Source organism: Pristis pectinata, chromosome 14 (assembly GCF_009764475.1).
Source record: "Pristis pectinata isolate sPriPec2 chromosome 14, sPriPec2.1.pri, whole genome shotgun sequence".
Classification (NCBI taxonomy): domain Eukaryota; kingdom Metazoa; phylum Chordata; class Chondrichthyes; order Rhinopristiformes; family Pristidae; genus Pristis; species Pristis pectinata.
This window is the reverse complement of record NC_067418.1, coordinates 19,915,281-19,932,205: the sequence shown is the minus strand read 5'-3', so window position 1 is coordinate 19,932,205 and position 16,925 is coordinate 19,915,281. Positions and strand designations below refer to the sequence as shown.

Here is a 16,925-nt window from a genome sequence, read left to right as displayed (position 1 = left end):
CCTATTGTCAGGAATTGTAGTGGGAACTAAGTTGGACCCCTACATGAAGTGTTGACGAACTTTGTATGTCATCATGTTTTAATGAGTTACATTCATCTAATGTGCTGTCAAAGTATACCCTTAGAAGAAGTATTGTATTTACACATCTTAATCAGGTAATATTCCAGAATTTAGGATTTCCTTCCAAGTTCAAATAAGTAATGATTGAAACAAATCTAAGCACTTAGGGAAGTTAGAATGACGTTGGCCCTCAACCCTTCCATGTTGGTTTACATTTTTCTATCTTCCTACCTTTGCTTTCAATAAAAAAAAAGTTGAAATAATGCATTAGTAATATGATATTGCAGATTTGAACTAAATAGGTACACTAAATTTTATTTTGCAGCTTCTTAAAACTGTTTAGGCCACACCTGGAGTATTGCATTCAATTCTGGTTGCCTCATTATAGGAAGGATGTGGAGGCTTTGGAGTGGGTGCAGAAGAGGTTTACCAGGATGCTGCCTGGATTAAAGAGCATGTACTATGAGGAGAGGTTGGACAAACATGGGTTGTTTTCTCTGGAGTGCCGGAGGCTGAGAGGAGACCTGATAGAAGTTTATAAGGTTGTGAGGGGCATAGATAGAGTAGACAGCTGGTATCTTTTTCCCAGGGTCAAAATGTCTAATACTAGAGGGAATAAGTTCAAAGGAGATGTATGGGGCAAGTTTTTTTTACAAAGAGAGTGGTGAGTGCCTGGAATGCACTGCCAGGTATGGTGGTGGAAGCAGTTACGATAGAGGCATTTAAGAGCCTCTTAGATAGGCACATGGATATGCAGTGAATGGAGGGATGTGGACTTGTGTAGGCAGAAGGGACTAGTTTAGTAGGCCTTTAGTTACTAGTTCAGCACAACATTGTGGGCTGAAGAAGCTGTTCTGGTGCCAGACTGTTCCATTTTCTTTAATTTTTTTTTATGGAGCATGAATGTTGACTATGCTCCATTTTGTTATTAGTTCCTCACTCCACTCAGTATTGTGATAAATAAACTGCAAACTGCTGTGTGTCTAAACACCAACAATTTGAATTAGCAAAATAATGTCCAATATCCATTGGGTACTTTTAATCAAGCCATGCTACCTTTCAGTTAAATTGATATGTTAATAGTGTATAACATTGAAATCAGTATGATCAGCTCAAAGCAGTTCTATGTCTTGAACAGTTAAATGATGTAAAACTCCCTTTTATAAACTGTCTACCTTCTGATTTTTGTTTTGAAGCAGGATTCTATTATGCCGTATAACAATGTTCCATGAAACAAGCTTAACATTTTGTGCTGTTCTCATCATTCTGGAAGTGCTTTGTGAATAATTTTAGTTGTCCCAGCATTTTAAAGAAAACATTCCATAGTGTTCCTTTCAGTGTAAAACATGGATGGATTCTAAAAGAATGCATTAGCTTTATGTTTTGAGAGAGGAGTTCTGCTGGATTGGTTGCTGGCATTACATGTTTTTGAATGTTGTCCCAATCCTGATTTTTCTTTTAAACAACTGCAATAAGATTTTAACTGGTAAAAGTGCTGTTGTTTGTTTAATATTTCAATATTACTTGAAGGGACCTTTATTGATTTTATGGCCAACATCAGGAGCCTTGTAGAAACTCCATTTGACATCACAAATGATAGCCTTTCCTCAGAAGACATCCATAATTTTTGCACTCTACACTTTACGCACTTAATTGAGAATTGTGGCTGTTTGCTCCCAATTATTTCTTGCTTAATGTTGTATGCATCCTTTTTCAGAGGTCAGAACAAATATATGGATGATTTATTTAGGAGTACGTGATTATCATTTTTAACAGTGAATGTTTCATGTGTTGCAGATGGACCATATCAGGAACCAAGACTCACAGCTTGGTATGGAGATCTCCCCTACACATACTCTCACTCAACTATGAAATCAAACCCTCAAGTATGTTATTTTGTAATATTCTCTTTGAACATGTCAATATTTTAAAAATATGATCACATATAAGCCATTATGTTCCATTTAGTGGCATCCCCTACTATCTATGCTGAAGGATCTCATTGAGGAACTAACTGGATACACCTTTAATTCTCTTCTTTGCAATCTGTACCGAAATTGTAAGGACAGCATTGATTGGCACAGCGATGATGAGCCATCGCTGGGAAGAAACCCAGTTATCGCATCACTTAGCTTTGGGGAAACCAGGAACTTTGAAATGAGGAAAAAACCACCTCCAGTAAGTACACACTTAAAAAAAAATTGCTTTGCAGGCACTGGACATGATATAATTGTATTTTATTTGTTTCATATATAGCAATTTTTTTTCTTATTGGATGCAATAAAATCTCATTTATCTCTTGTAAGAGGAAATTTAAGAGCTTAATGGAACTGATTAAAAGTAGTTGATCTTGCTCATATAATGCAGAAATATTACAGTTTTAAAAATACAGAACAAAAGTTGCCATTAAAAATAGGTAAACCATAATTGGGTGAAGAAAAAGTAGTTGATTGTTAAAATGGAAAACTTTTCATTTATGATTTTGTTCAACATAGTCATAAATAGTTTAATATTCTCCAGCTAAACATCAAGAAGGCCAAAGCCCTCGTGAACTTGCACCCATCATGAACTTCACTGCCTTGTGTTTGTAAGGTCCCAGGCCAGAGTATTTCCAGGAGTAGCTAATAATAGTAATTCCTTAGAATAGCATGCATGAATTTCCTGTGCAATGATCTAAATGGAGTGTTTCTCAGGAAGTGATGTCATTTGATGTGTGCCCAATGTGGAAATTGCACTAGATGTATCAAGGTGATTTGTGGCCAGAAATGCAATTCAAATTTACAGAATAGTCCAGTAACTTAACCATTGTGTTACCATACTGTCAGTCATTCTGTGGATCCATGAACAGTGATTGTTCTGACAATATTAGGATTTCAGTGCATCTGCATTTTGTTTTTAAGTGGTAAATGTATTTGAGCAATGTGAAACATATATGAACTTTGATACAGTAAGTTGTTCTTTGAATGTATCTTGTATTCATCCTGTTTTTTAAAAAATCACACATTAAGTATATACCCTCACCAATTGCTGCATCAATGCTTTGGCACTGATTTAAGTGTTAAGGCTACATCCTGATGCAATTTGTTTCTATATTTAGAAACTTGACTCCATTCTGCTCACTGACACTTGCTCAAGCTGAGCCTGCTGATGGGGAACCTTGCTGGTCTCTCATTGAGCCTCAAATTCACACTTGTCCAAAGAATTTATCCCAATTTCACCTTAATAACATCCATCACTTCCATTTTGAATCACCAACAGTGAGACTTTCATTTACTTTTCTATCATCTTCGGGTTCAGCATCTTCAAATCCCATTCTGACAGCCCTTCCGAGCTCACAAACTATGATCAGAACCAAATTGTCCAATGCACTGCTTTGAACATCCTTTTTGCATTTAATATCCTTTCATTGATTCGTTCTGTCCTCTTCCTGTCACCTTCTCATGCTTTGGCTGACACCTTCCAATTTTTTGTCACTCTCTTGTATTGACTGATCCTTCGCTCAGTTGATAACACGGCTGTAAACTATGTGCACACATGCACAAGTGCATACTTTATATTTCACTTTTCATTTTCATTTCACATTTTCCTTTTTATTTCACTTCTGTTCTTTTTTACTTCATTCTTTTTTACTTCATTCTTTTTTACTTCATTCTTTTTGTACTTCATTCTTTTTTTTTACTTTACTTCATTCTTTTTTTCTTTTTTGGGAAGGGTGCAGAGGATTGAGCAGCAGAATCTAGTATTAGATATTTGAATTAGAAGTCATAGAAATAGAACAAAAACATTGCCTCTTCAACCTTGAAAAGGGCCAAATGGGAGAGGGTCCTTTACAGAGGTATGTGATGCAAAGTGGAATAAAAGACATTTATCTGCACTAATTCAAGTTGCATTATGACTTAGATGAAGAAAACTCATTCAGATTTTGCAGTCAGTAGAGAAGGAATGGTGCTTACATCTGATTTCAGATAGGAAAGCTGCCCAAAGATCTGGTGAACTCTGGCTTTGACCTTCCCTCCTCTGAGGTAAAATGCATGCCTGACAGCAGTTGGAAATCCCTGCTGTCATCTTGCTGGCTGAGCATTCAGTCTTAAAATCCTAAAATATATTACAGAATGCTTAATAATGAATGTAACATACATCTAATGATCAAGGCGGAAGCTGAAATAAAAAGTATATTTGGAAATATTTATCTTGCCATTTTATAGCGGAGTGATCCTTTCAGTTCATCTCATTTCTCTTGATTTCATTGAAGAAAGCTCCAAAACATTGGAAGCCTATAGTGGAGGGCTGATTCACTGAGACCAACTTCTGCATTTCTTCATTGCCATGCACAGAACCCCAAAATTGCAGTATCAAGATATAATTGGAGTGAACATGAAAATTTTACCATCGTTCCACCCCAATATTTAAACAGCTGTAAGGGAAATTCAAGATTTAAATCACAAAACACAATATAAAAAGTGACCTCTAGCTGCTTTGAACTTTCAAATGATCATTGGATTCAGAAGTTGGGATGACTAAAGAGGCATTTTGGTGCTCTTATGAGAAAGGCTTTAAATGATTCTGGAAATAAGTAGGTTGAACCACTACTTTAAGGTCGCTGTGGGACACCAGCCATTGGGATTGGTTCACTTGAGGCTTTGTTTGCCGACAATATCTCATTTCCATGATTTTATTCTTTTAATGTGACTTAAATGGGTGCCCAATTAAGAGGTCCAGTAAGTTTCCGAATGACACTGATTCTGTTTTAGTGAATCATTAAAATAGAATATCAAATTTGGCTCTTGTAGTTTTCATTAATTTCCTCATTCTCCTGTTACTATTGTTCTCTCATTTCAGCAATTCTATAATCCTTTATTAAATTCTAAAGTTAGGGAATGTCTTGCAATCTACCTCATTTTGATATTCCACATCATAAGTCTCAAAGGTTTAACAAAGATGTTTAACAAAGATTACCATTACTGTCACTGTACTGCCTGAGTAACAGAAACACATCCCCTACTATAGAGCCATATTTTTGGCATTTCTTTTGAAATAGATTTTCGGTAACTAACAATTTAAATTGCACTAAAAGCAGGAGTGTTGCCTGAGCTGTACATCCCATACATCTATTAATGTTCCTTGTATTGGTCTCAAGATTCATGTTGTTCTTCATCAGAAAGTAAATTGATTCATGTAGTCTATATTTACAGCTCATTTTGAAAATGTTAATGGATCAAAGCATCAAACTTCTATGTTCATGACAAAGCTGCTTTTAAAACAATATGTAAGCATATAGTTTTATTTAAATGATTGTGACAATGTTGGTACTACTGAAAATTGTGTGGGTGGCTCTGACAATACAGGGAAAATCTTACATGGCGCTGAAGGTTCCCATGGCAACTGCTTAAATGTGGGTTTAAAGTGTATGTGCAGACATCTCTGACAAGCCTTCCCAGATTAAAAAAATAAGAGTATGTTCCTTCCTGTGGTTAAATAGATTACACCTAATAATGTCTTAAGAATTTCAGTACAAACAGTGCTTGTTTAGTTTTGCAATGCAAAGAGTTAGAGGATGGATGTCAGGAATGCTCAAAAGTTATGGGTACTTAAAATCTGTATTTATAACATTGTGGTTGTACTTGGGAATGTAACATCCATCATTGTTAATTGAAGATGTTTTATAAACCACATCATTACATGGTTTGAGTAACCATGAGCTGGGTCCAAATAAAAAGTCCACACTGAATTCCTCCATGGGAAGGGAAATGGGAAGCTTGCACTACTGGCTGTCGTACAGGATTTCCTAAGTTGGAGAGGAGGTTGAGGGAACTGCAAACATTTTTTAGACAAATCAATGACAAAAACACACCCTTGTTATTAACTGATTCCTCTCTCCTGAATAATCCAAAATTAGTTTTGGTCATGAACTATGTGTGCCTGACATTTAAAACTTGCTGAATGTTTGACCTCCATTGACTTTTGGTGCACATAATGGCGGCATTTTTCTAGGGGTGCAAAGAGGGGGAATGTTTATATTGCAGATCACTACACAAAATGTCAGGCTAACTTTAGTAAAACTCATTTTTTTAATGCAAGATTTAACTCCAGAGATTCACTAGTCTCTCGGTTGCTTGTTCAGGAACAAATGTGTTAATAATTACAAAATTCTATTGTTGAATGACTGAGTGCTGGGTATGTAGTTATTTCTTACTCTCATGATAGTGAGTTGCTTGTTTTGCATTGTATATGTTCCAGATTGGGAATAATATTTTGCCTCCACCATTCTTTTAAAATTCCCCATTTTTTGCTTTGTTGTTTATATTACCCTCCATCTCAAGTGTATTCCATTTTTCTGATGTGGGTGTAAAGGCAATTTGTTGCCAGTTTTGGATTTACTGCTGGAAAGAGCTTACATTGCATAACACTTTATAATGTGTCTCATTGGATTATTATGAGTTTTGACAATAGTTCATCTTCTGAAAGGTGAGGGTCAGATTTACAGTCTTTAATCACGAGAAATATATTAATTTTAACCAGATAATGTATTTTAGTCATGTTTGAAGACGTGCTATAGTTCTTGCTGCTCCACTCACTTCTCCCTCGCTGTTTCACTCACTGGCTCCTTGCTGCTCCAGTCAATGCCTTTTCACTGTTCCATTTACCATATCTCCGGTGTAAGTTTCCACCTTGCAGGACCTCTGTCCACCAGTGTCACGCTCTAGTGTTATACAGTCATGTGTGAATCTTCCAGTACCGTTCCCACTGTAATAGTGACAGACCTCTACCCAGCAGTACTGTACCCCACTGTTATCTTTTCCCATCAGTACAGCACCCCAGTATTATACAGTAAATAGACCTGTGCCCAGCAGTACTCTGCCCAACTGTTCTACCAGTTCTAATAGAATAGATATGAGGGAACCAATGGATGTGGTGTATTTGGATTTTTGGAAGGCTTCTAATATGGTCCCAGACTGAAGGATGGTTAACAAGGTTAGAACAACCAGAATTGAGGGTAATATGCTGACATGGATTGAGAATTGATACCAGACAGAAGTCAAAAAATGAGAATAAATTGATCTTTCTCAGGTTGACAGGCAGTGATATAGTAGATCACGGATCAATGCTTTTACTCCACCTATTCAGTCTTCATTGGTGATTTGTCTGGGCAGACTAAATGCCATATTTCCCAATTTGCTGCTGGTACTAAACTAAATGGGATTGTGAATACGGAGGAAGATGTAAAGAAGCTTCAAGGGGATATGGGCAATGTAAATGAGTAGGTGAGAACAAGGAATGTAACGTGGAGAAATCCAAGGTCATCCACTTTAGTACTCTGTATAGAAAATCAGTGTATTTTTTAAATGGTGTTGGGTAGTGATGTTCAAAGGCATCTGTGTGTGTTTGTAACAAGTCACTGAAAGCCAATGTGCAGGTGTAACAAGCAATCAGAAAGGCAAATTATATGTTTGTATTTATTGTGAAAGGATTTGAATACAAGAGTAAGGAAATCTTACTGCAATTGTGCAGGGACTTGCAGAAATCGCATGTAAAATATTCTGTAGTTTTGGTTTCCTTGCTGAAGAAACGACGCACTTGCCTGAGGAAGTCAGTGAAGGTTCACTGGGTTGGTTCCAGGGATGTTTGGTTTGTCACGTGAGGACACATTCAGTAGACTAGGACTGTATGCTTTAAAGTTTTAGAGTTTGACAGGTTGGATGGAGGGACTATTTTCCCGTGTTGAGGGATCACAGTCACAGAATGTTTAACGGAGACACAAGAAATTCTGCAGATGCTGGAATCTGGAGCAATACACAAAAAGTGCTGGAGGAACTTAGCAGGTCAGGCAGCATCCATGGAGGGAAATAAACGGTCGATGTTACAGGCCGAGATATTTAAGACTTCAAAGAGGATAAACTCAGAGCCAAGCATGCTACAAAAATGTTTTTGGTTTGATTAATTAATCCAATTAATTTTTCTGTATAGAAGTGCTTTGTGAGAAGAGGCAAACTCAAACTGGGCATTATGAGAAATATTAGAATGCAATTTTGTTTTAATAGGATATGCAAATGTAAATTATATGAAAAAAAATTAAGTCATTGAAGTTTGGAAATTCATTATCTGTTGTCCATACAGATGTATTAACCTATATATTTTTAATTATTTAAAATATCACAGAGTAATTTTATTTAATACAGATGTCTTTCTCCTTCTGAAGTAACCTGTAGCTGTTATTATTTAGCTTTTGTATGAGTAACAAAGTGAGTTTAGAGTTGATGCACCTATTTTAAACATATGGGTGCCAATAAGATTGTGCATTTAATGTTGTTTCTTGCAAAAGTAACTCACCAATGCTTTAATAGTCAATTGAACCTCTTATGACCTAATCATTTCATTTTCATTGGCAGATCTACTAAATTCTGGTAGCCAAATGCTTAAAAATTAATTATAACACTGTTCATTGTGATGTTTCTAGAATATCTCACATTGAATAGAAAGCCCAAAATATTAAACAATGACCCTTTTACGTGAAGGAAATTAGGGTAGACAGGTAACAGATTTCACTGAGTTACATAGCTATGGGCTGGGGAATTCAGGGTCAGATGGTACCATCAATATTACTCAGTTCTGGATTCTCCAAAAGTTTTTAAAGTTTACTAATGTTATTTACCCTCCATTAATTAAAATGGAGATTAATTTTCTGGACACTGTTGTGATTAATCCAGGAGAAAAATTATAGAGAATGAGGAAAAAAATGTATTTTCTTATTCATTTCTCTGTGTACTTCTGAGCATTTCATATTTAAAAAAAATATTTGAAAAGAAGCTAATTGACTGGGATGTGATGAAGTCCCTGGGCGACTAGAACAACCAACCAGAACTGGTGTCCTATCATACTCAAAAGTAACATATCCTCTGCAAATATCATGAGTAATTACAATATTCTTAAATTGTTTCATCATCTTTCTATTGTTACATCCAGGAAGAGAAAGGAGATTATACCTATGCAGAAAGAATTCGTATCCCATTAAACCATGGGTGTTTGTTGGTAATGGAAGGGAAAACCCAGAAGGATTGGCAGGTGAGACACTCTATGTCAAACAGCAGATGTTACAGTACAGGATATTTGTTAAATAAATGTGCTTTCTTTATCATGAGTCTGACCATGTTCCAGCTCACAGAAACCAATATTCTGTGGGTTCACTTTTATCTGAGGAGAAGGAAGGACAAAGGATTGGTATCGGTGGAGGAGAAGAAAGAAACACTTGCACCCTGCATGATCTCAGGGTATATGACATCCAGTTTGTGCATAACAGATCTCATGTACAGATAGCAAAGCAAAACATGGGTTAGAAGGAGTGAGCTTCCTGATGCACCTTTGGTACATTTATCTTGCCTTTATTTACAACGTACCGTGCATCAGCAGAACATTGTCATTATCTTTAAATGGCAATGGCAGATCACGTGCAACATTTAAAGAAAAGAACTGGATGAAGTGAGGGAAGAATTGCTGCTGTTCCTCAGCACATGACTTGTTTCAGTGCCTGAAAAGTACATAGTCACAGAAAAGTTAGCAGCACGGAAGGAGGCTGTTCAGCCCATTGAGGCTGTGCCGATTCCGCAACAGTCATCAACTATTCCCATTTTTTCCCCTTCGAAGTAGTTACCGTTTCCTTTTGAATACCACAGTTCAATCTACCTCCACCGCCCTATCCCTTGCAGTGCATTCCACATTCTAGCCACTTGCTGCCTAAACAAATTTCTCCTCATGTCATTTTTTATTCTTTTTGTAGTGCAATGTCCAGTGGTCCTTGACCTTCTGCAGGTGGAAACTATTTTACTCTGTTTAGACCCTTATGATTTTAAATAAATCAGTCATGACCCCTCACAACCTCTTGTTCCAAGGAGAAATTCAGCCTCCTCCCACCCTGCTCATTGTCTGATAGATTTTTGGATTCTACCTTATCTTTGCCACTGGACTATTCTCATATCCTCCCTTTTCCCCTTTTATTTCCATTACTAATTTATCCTCTTATCAGTTGTCAAATGGGTTGTCAAATGCCTTTATCTCTCCTTTATTTTACTCTCATTTGTTTGCTTATCCAGGAAGCTCAGGCTTTACTTGTTCTACCATTCTCACTCATGGGAGAATGTACCTGGACTGAACCAGAGTCATCTCCTCAGAGGCTGATCTTGCTCAAATACAGTTTTGACTACCAATCTTTGATTCCAGTTTATCCAAGGCATATCTGTTCCCATCCCGTTGAAATTGATCCTTCTCTAATTAACTATTTTTAGAGTAGAACATATCCTTTTCCACAGCTATTCCCAACCTTATAGGTAACAACAAATATAGGATCATATGTTCCTCCGTGTTACCTACTCCACTTGGCTCACTTCATTCCCAGAAGCAACTCCAGTGATGCCGCCTTCCTAGTTGGGTTACACAGTAGCACAGCCAGTCGAGCTGCTGCTTCACAGTCCAGTGACCAACATTCAATCCTGGTCTTTCCACTGTAAATTGCCCCTAATGGGTAGGTGAGTGATAGAATCTGAGGGAAGCTGATGGGAATGTAGAGAGAACAAAGTGAAACTAGTATAAAAGAGGGCTTGATGGCCGGTGCAAACTTGGTGGGTGAACAACCTGCTTCCATGCTGTATGAGTCAATATCTATGACTCCTATTGTTCAAGAAGGTTCTCCCAAACATTCCAAAAATTCTTCCCCCTCTTTACCCCTTATATTGGGGTAGTTGAGGTCCCTTAATCATAAGTACTGTTTTTTGCACATGTCAATAATTTCCCTGAAAATTTGATCCTCTGTATCCTTATAACTGGTTGACACCCTATTGAATACTCCCATAGGGGAATGGCAACTTCCGTTGTTTCTTAACTCTAGCCAAACACAATTGACCTTGAACTGCTGCAGAACACCCTCTTTCTCCAACACTGCAATATTCTCCACAATCGACGCTGCACCCACCAGTCCTTCCTCCCCACCCTCCACCCCATTCCTTTGTTTCTCTCTCTATCTTTTCTGAACACCTCTGTATGCAGGAATATTTAGTACCTAACCTGCCCTTTTTTTAGCCAGAACCCAACAACACCGTAATCCTAAATGATTAATTGCACCTGCAGCTCTCCAATTTCGATAACACTCTTCACAGGTCTACCATACTTTAATGAAACAATTGTTGTTCTTTCTTGAACTGTCTCCTCGTCTGCTCCTATGTAAGATGGTACTATTTCTTGCTCTAATGCTGTCCATCTCTCTCAGTGCATCTTTTGTTCCCCTTCTCAATGCTATTTCTAGGTGTCTGCCCCTCTTCGCCACCCTCTGCCAGAGCAATTTACCCACCCTGATATTTGGAATAGGTCTTTCAATCCCTTTTACCTACTCTGCTATTCATTAAGATTACAGCTAATCTTTTACCAAAGAACCTCTAACCTCTCAACCTTTGATTCCCTCAACATCCAAAAGTCTAAAGGCAGGTATTAATATGGAATTGGATCTGGCCTGCATAAGTCCCACATCCCCAGAACTGTTCTTAATGTACCAGGAATCTAAAGCCATTTCTCCAACCATGCAGTTCATCAGCACCACCATATGTCTACTATGTCTATACTTGCTAGAACATAGCACCAAGCATAAAGAGATTGCTATCTTTGAAGACCTGCTTAAACTCCAGTAACTCTTTAAAATCTACCCGCAGGATTTCATCCCTTTCTCTATGTCATTGGTATCGATTTGAACTACAACATTTAGCTGTTCATCCTCCTGCTTTAGAATGTTTTACAGCCACAATTGATGGCTTTGGTTCAGGCACGTGGTACTAGTTGGCAATTTCATCTCTGACCACATGAATACCTGCCTTTAGACTTTTGGATGTTGAGGGAATCAAAGGTTGAGAGGTTAGTGGTTCTTCGGTAAAAGATTAGCTGTAATCTGAATGAATAGCAGAGTAGGTAAAAGGGATTGAAAGACCTATTCCTGCTTCCGTTTCTTATGTAATTACGTCTGCTTCCCTAACCATAACCATATAGAAGACTCTATAACTCTCACTGCCTTGATCTTTCTCCTCCCCTGCTCTGCAGCAGAACAATTCTTCAGGGATCTCCTGATCTAATGGCATGTACTTTTATGTCTTTCTGGCAGGCACCCAGTTCCCCTTGCCATGCACACTTTTGAGCTGTGGGGTGACCAACTTCTGAAGTGTGCCATCCAACATTCATGAATCATTATTCATTGTAACCTTACTCATACCTGGAAACATATTCTGTTTACCAACAACAGAAGAATTATATTTGGTTTGACTTGATGCAAATTAATTACCTTGTATATGGCACTAAGCCTTTCTAAAACATATTTTTGATTATTAGAACAGCAACGTATTCTCAGTTGATTTAATCCTTACTGAACTGCATAGAATAGATATTAAACTGTTTCATTAATATTATTGTTTTGAAGGATTCCTGTGTCTAAAAATGTGCTTCTCTCACAACTTAGCTAATATGCTCCATTCTTAGCCAGTATGTTGCCTGGAATGTTAGACTTCCTAAGGATGTGATTAAGTAAACAACTCAAATGACTCTGTATATTCCAGGCACAGACAAAGTAATGTGAGATCACTAACTCCAATTAATCATCTTCACAGCAATACCTTGCTTTACATCAGGACTGCCAATTAATTGCAGTTAACCATTGTGATTAATGCATTAATTTTCTTTAGATTAATATTTTAGTGCAAATCAAATGCATAAACAACTCTGAGAATACCTTGAAACTGCTTGCGTCCTTAAATAATACTCGAGACTAAGCGTTCTGCACATGTGTGGCATTGCCAGGGAGACAGCAATGTGTTGCAGTTTCTGTCAGCAGTGTGCATCACAGATCCTGAAGCCAAATGCAAGCTGGATCTCATTTACCCTTGGGCCCCAGCACATCAGCTGCTTCATAAATCTACACTCACAGTCTGCAGGGTAGAGCACTCTTGTGATTAAAGCCAAAATTAAGCATATTAAATTGTTATATTAATCACAATAAATTTTTAATTCCATACCAGCCAAAATTTATACAGCAACATCAACACAGAAAAGTATTCCAGTATGCATCAGAAAAGCACTATTAGACAAAAACTTGATTCAATCCAAAGAAGATGTGAGGACAGAGACACAGGAGACTACCAGTGCTGGGATCGGGAGCAATAACAAACTGCTGGAGGAACAGTGGGTCAAGCAGCATCTGTGAAGGGAAAGGGATAGTTGATAGTGAAGGGAAAGGGATCCCTCAAGGTTGCCATGCAGGTCGATAGGGTTGTTAAGAAGGGGTATGGAGTGTTGGCCTTCATTAGTCGGGGTATTGAGTTCAAGAGCCGCGAGGTGACGTTGCAGCTCTATAGAACTCTGGTCAGACCACACTTGGAGTATTGTGTTCAGTTCTGGTCGCCTCATTACAGGAAGGATGTGGAAGCTTTAGAGAGGGTGCAGAGGAGATTTACCAGGATGTAGCCTGGATTGGAGAGCATGTCTCATGAGGATAGGTTGAGCGAGCTAGGGCTTTTCTCTTTGGAGAGGAGGAGGATGAGAGGTGACTTGATAGAGGTATACAAGATGATAAGAGGCATAGATAGAGTAGACAGTCAGAGACTTTTTCCCAGTGCGACAATGGCTAACACAAGGGGACATAATTTTAAGGTGATTGGAGGAAGGTATAAGGGGGAATGTCAGGGATAAGTTGTTTACATAGAGTGGTGGGTGCGTGGAACGCACTGCCTGCAGAGGTTGTGGGGGCAAATACATTAGGGACATTTAAGAGACTCTTAGCCCCCTATTTTTCTATCATTCATCTGTCTATCTATGTGGGAGGAAGGGTTAGATAGATCTTAGAGCAGGATAAAATGTCGACACAACATTGTGGGCCGAAGGGCCTGTACTGTGCTGTAGTGTTCTATGTTCTATGATGCTTTGGGTCGAGACCCTGCATCAGGACTGTTAACTAAAAGCTTGTTTGACAAAGTAGATTTTAACCAGGGTTAGAGTCATAGAGCACTACAGCACAGAAACAGGCCCTTCGGCCCATCTAGTCCATGCTGACCTGATCTTCTGCTTAGTCCCATCTACCTGCACCCAGACCATATCCCTCCAAACCCCTTCCATCCATGTACCTATCTAAACTTCTCTTAAATGTTACAATTGAACCTGCATCTACCACTTCTGCTGGCAGCTCGTTCCACACTCACATCACCCTCTGAGTGAAGAAGTTTCCCCTCAGATTCCCCTTATATATTTCACCTTTCACCCTAAACCTACATCCTCTAGTTCTAGTCTCACCCAACCTTAGGGGAAAAAGCCTGCATGCATTCAGCCAATTTATACCCCTCATAATTTTGTATATCTCGATAAGATCTCCCCTCATTCTCCTGCACTCCAGGGATTAAAGTCCTAACCTATTCAACCTTTCCCTATAACACAGGTCCTCAAGTCCCAGCAACATCCTTGTAAATTTTCTCTCTACTCTTTCAAGCTTTTAAAGGAAGAGTGAGAAACAAAAGTTTTGGGGAAATTTTGGGATACTGTACTCCCATCTGAGGAATGAGTGGGAAATAAACAAGGCCAGAATTAGAAGGATGCAAAATAAGAATGCAAGGATTAGCAGCAGGAGTTGGCTGTTTGGCTCCTCATTCCAGCTGTGCCATCCAGTAAGATCATGAATGATATTTTACTTTGTTGCCACTTTCCTGTGCTGATTCCCTCAATATCCAATAATCTACTGATGTATCTATATAGGTGACAGATCAGGAGGAGCAAAGAACTGAAAGGATTTGAGGATTTTTGGGGCCTGAGGTGATATAATCATGAAGTAATTAGGTGATGGGTGGTAAAAACATGGTGAGGGGTTAGAATACAGGAATTTTTGATCAGCTGAGGATTGTGTAAACTAACCAAAACATTTGGAAAATGAACTCTAGAGGCGCCAAGGGCATGGATGAAGTTTCCGTGAACAAACAGGTAAAAATGAACAGATTGCAACAATGGAAGAAAGCAGTCTTTGAGAGGAAGGTGCGAGAGTGATGAGCAAATCAGGAACTGCAAAGGCACCATGGATTTAATTGTCAGCCCTAATATAAATGCAAGTTGTTTTTCAAAGTCGAGAGCCAAAGTCTAGGCATCTGGGGGCTTCAAAGGGCCATTATAAGTAACTTGGGAGGGGAAGAGAGCAGGAAGAAAAGTATTTTCTCCAAAGGCTAGATATAGAAAAATTGGGGTTATTAAGATGGAGGGAGATATGAGTAATGAGGTGTATGCAGCTCACTCATGGAGATGGTGGGAGAGCATTAAAAATATTTGTTGACAAGGTGGGTGAGAGGGTAAGCCTAAGTGGACTTACTTGGAAGGAGAAATTAATGGGGGAAGATTGAGGCAGAAAAATCATTGAAGTGGAATACTTGAATTAAGATGGAGAGTGAAATCACAAAGGAGAAGATGATACCTTGGGAGGACTGAATGGTAACTCCAAAGATTGAATGGGGGCACTATTAGAAAAGTATGTAGAAAATAAAGAATCTTGACTATTAATGTTTGAATGTATTTTACTGTTGTTTTCAGCATCGAGTTCCAAAAGAATACCATGATAGAAATCCACGAATAAACCTGACATTTAGAACAGTTTATCCTGAGCCATGATTACACGTGAAAATGCATTTGCAGCAAAACTGTATGAAAATAAATGAAAGAGCAAGAGACTTCAGTTGGATTTTGATAGTTTTTGTTTGAAAGCAGGAACCTTGGAAACTACATTAGAAATAAAAAAAAACATCCTCAATCGGTCATTGTTGCCATTAACACAAACAAAGAAAGTTCATACAAACGTGTTTCAGAATTTGTCTGCTAACACTTACAATTCCAAGGCATTGGACTTGTATATTAAAGAAGAATGTCTGGAAAGTTTCACTGTTGCAAGTTTAGGAAAAATGAGGTGAAAAGTTATTTCTAAACAATGGTGAAAAGTTATTTCTAGACAATGTTAACAAGTAAATTTTGAATTCTTTGGGGAAAAAAAAGATTTCAAATTGTGATCATGTATGAATCATGAAAGACATGCTTGCACGGAAATGTGTCATGGAGTGCTTGGAACCCTATCAATATTTGTTGAAGGCTTAGATGTTTGTTTGAAAGCCAAAGTTGAGGTTCACAATTAAATAATTAAAAATTGAACCAGAATGGGAGAGAGAAAACAATTAAATTGTTGATTGAATATATCTTTGCAAAAGTAATTCCTGAGAACATTATGCACTAAAGGTTTAAAAACATGTTCAAAAACTTGTTTAATTTCCGTATGACATAAAATGTCTAGGAAGAGTCATTATCATGAAAACATAATGCACTTTGAAGCTGACTGAATTAATGATACCATGAAACATAATCTGTACACACTAAATAAATGGACTATGTTAATCCAAATTGTGATCTGACTTTTTATCGCAGTTCGCTACAGTGAACATTAATTAGTCAGTATTGCACAGAAATGCTCATCATTGCAGGACAATCGTTTTAAGCTATGATATTTGTTTTTATGCTATTTGACAATCTAAAAGAAATATAGCTCGCATAGTTGTTATCAAGAGATTTTTTTTTTGAAGTATTTGGGGTAGTAAGCTAATGTTAATAAAAGTGGGCATGTATGTTCAACTGTGATGCTTTGGGTTTCTGGTAGATTAGCCATGCAAAAGAATTGACGAAGAAAAACACTATGAAGCTGGAGGATCTTAGCAGGCCAGGCAGCTTCTAAGCGTCCTGGCCCAAAACGTTAACCACCTGCTTTTCTCCACGGATGCTGCCTGGCCTGCTGAGTTCCTCCAGCATCATCGTGTTTTTCATCTAGATTCCAG

The 16,925-nt window shown here is 38.0% G+C and overlaps 1 protein-coding gene across 7 annotated transcripts in view; it reads left to right on the top strand.

The window, feature by feature from the left end:
- The window catches only part of alkbh3 (alkB homolog 3, alpha-ketoglutarate dependent dioxygenase), a 41,112-nt gene extending 24,621 nt beyond the window's left edge, over positions 1-16,491 (top strand). For all 7 annotated transcript variants that reach the window (XM_052029569.1, XM_052029573.1, XM_052029574.1 and 4 more), the window contains exons 7-10: positions 1,858-1,946; positions 2,029-2,238; positions 9,022-9,120; positions 15,643-16,491. In XM_052029569.1, the coding sequence (XP_051885529.1) occupies positions 1,858-1,946; positions 2,029-2,238; positions 9,022-9,120; positions 15,643-15,720 (476 nt within the window). In that variant the 3' untranslated portion in view covers positions 15,721-16,491. The remainder of the gene's footprint in view (positions 1-1,857; positions 1,947-2,028; positions 2,239-9,021; positions 9,121-15,642) is intronic.
- The last annotated feature ends 434 nt before the right edge of the window (positions 16,492-16,925 follow it).